This window comes from Anneissia japonica, unplaced genomic scaffold (genome assembly GCF_011630105.1).
Source record: "Anneissia japonica isolate Jap-2015-1 unplaced genomic scaffold, ASM1163010v1 scaffold1231_len1163931_cov198, whole genome shotgun sequence".
NCBI classification, from domain to species: Eukaryota; Metazoa; Echinodermata; class Crinoidea; order Comatulida; family Comatulidae; genus Anneissia; species Anneissia japonica.
The window spans coordinates 36,391-37,878 of record NW_022728604.1 but is presented as its reverse complement, the minus strand read 5'-3'; the positions used below and the strand labels follow the sequence as shown (position 1 = coordinate 37,878).

The 1,488-nt window shown below is 37.8% G+C and overlaps 1 protein-coding gene across 1 annotated transcript; it reads left to right on the top strand.

The window, feature by feature from the left end:
- The first annotated feature begins 205 nt into the window (after positions 1-205).
- LOC117114408 (ras-related protein Rap-2b-like) lies at positions 206-1,236 on the top strand. Its single transcript, XM_033258081.1, has one exon. The coding sequence runs from the start codon at positions 268-270 to the stop codon at positions 832-834; it is 567 nt and encodes a 188-aa protein (XP_033113972.1). The 5' UTR covers positions 206-267; the 3' UTR covers positions 835-1,236.
- The last annotated feature ends 252 nt before the right edge of the window (positions 1,237-1,488 follow it).

Here is a 1,488-nt window from a genome sequence, read left to right as displayed (position 1 = left end):
AATCTCTCAGGTTGGTAACTACGCTACTCAGGATTAAGCGAATTACCAGTTGACATTAGGGTTTCACATACTCCCGGTATCTAATGTAACATAATGCGACCTTAAAATATTATTCTGTATTTTCTAGATGGCAGTATATATTTAATGTTGTAAGTCTTCATTTATGGGTTTCACCGGAAGATTACATCTTTAAATTGGCGTCGAAACAGCAATCAACGTTCACAAGACGCTTAACAGTTGTAGTCTGCATCAGGCATTGAAGTAATTATGGGCAACAGATTGGCTATGAGTTCTACCAACCAGCCTGGAAGTGAAATTGTGCGCAGACGAATTGTAATTATAGGAAGCGCAGGCGTTGGAAAAAGCGCCATTATCAACCGGCTGGTAAATAAAGTATATGACGAGGAGTATAAACCAACAGTAGAGGATATCTACCACCTCAATTTCCTGCACAAGAAGAACTTTCAGATAGAGATTATTGACACATCTGGTAGTTCGGATTATATGATGAATACCTACATAAAAACAGCCGACTTAATCATTCTCGTATTCTCGTGCGACAGCGCCAGATCGTTCGAAGAAATTCTTCAGAAACGGGAGACCGAAGTTGATGTGCTGAAATCAGAAGATGCCAAAATCGTTGCAGTTTACTCAAAAATAGATTTGGAATCTAACAAAGAGATAACTTACGCTGAAGCTGATCTTAGGCTCGTTGAGCATGGAACTATTCCGCTTATAGCAACATCGGCAAAAAGTAATGAAGGGATTCGACAGTTGAAGCATTTCATTGTCAGAACGTGTTCTAAAGAACAATTGTGCCCGCCGACAAGATAGCTTCAATGACTTTTTAAACATCGCAAGTGTAGGCCTATATGTGTTTTGCCTCGGCAAGACCCAAAATTCTTGGTAGTAAACTTGATCGAATTCGATAGACCGAACAGATAAACCAATTAGTAAAGTTAAAAGAAAATGAAAGCCAAAGTTAAGTATTCTATCGGGGTAGAAATATATTGCTTACTTTGTGTAGTAGGTTCAAGTAAGTTATTTGATTTTCGAATAAAATAAAAATTGGAACTAGCCTATAGGATAGGCCTATTATTAAAGCCTTCCTTTTGGCAATTTTGCAAAACTATAAAATTTAACATATTCACTCTGTTTTTCAACCTTCGAAAAATAAATTTATCTACAATATACTGTATTTATTTACATAGCAATAAAGGAAAACCTAAACTTAAATATTATTCTTGGTAGACTATGTTGTTAATTCAGTTGATCTACTAACACAAGGAATTAATTGATCTTTGATATTAATCAGTGTGTAAAAATTATGACTAAAGCTCAGTTTCCTTACAACACTACACAGTCGCTACAGGTTTTCTCTGCAATCCTTGCACTGCGTAGGCCTAGGCTGGGCCCCGGCGCGATCTGCAACGCTCCTGATTCAACAGACCAATCAGCGTCGCCAAACGAGTCGGCGACAGCGTGTAG

Excerpts from the sequence above, each read along its gene's own strand:
- LOC117114408 (XM_033258081.1), top strand. The coding sequence starts at position 268 with ATGGGCAACAGATTGGCTATGAGTTCTACCAACCAGCCTGGAAGTGAA.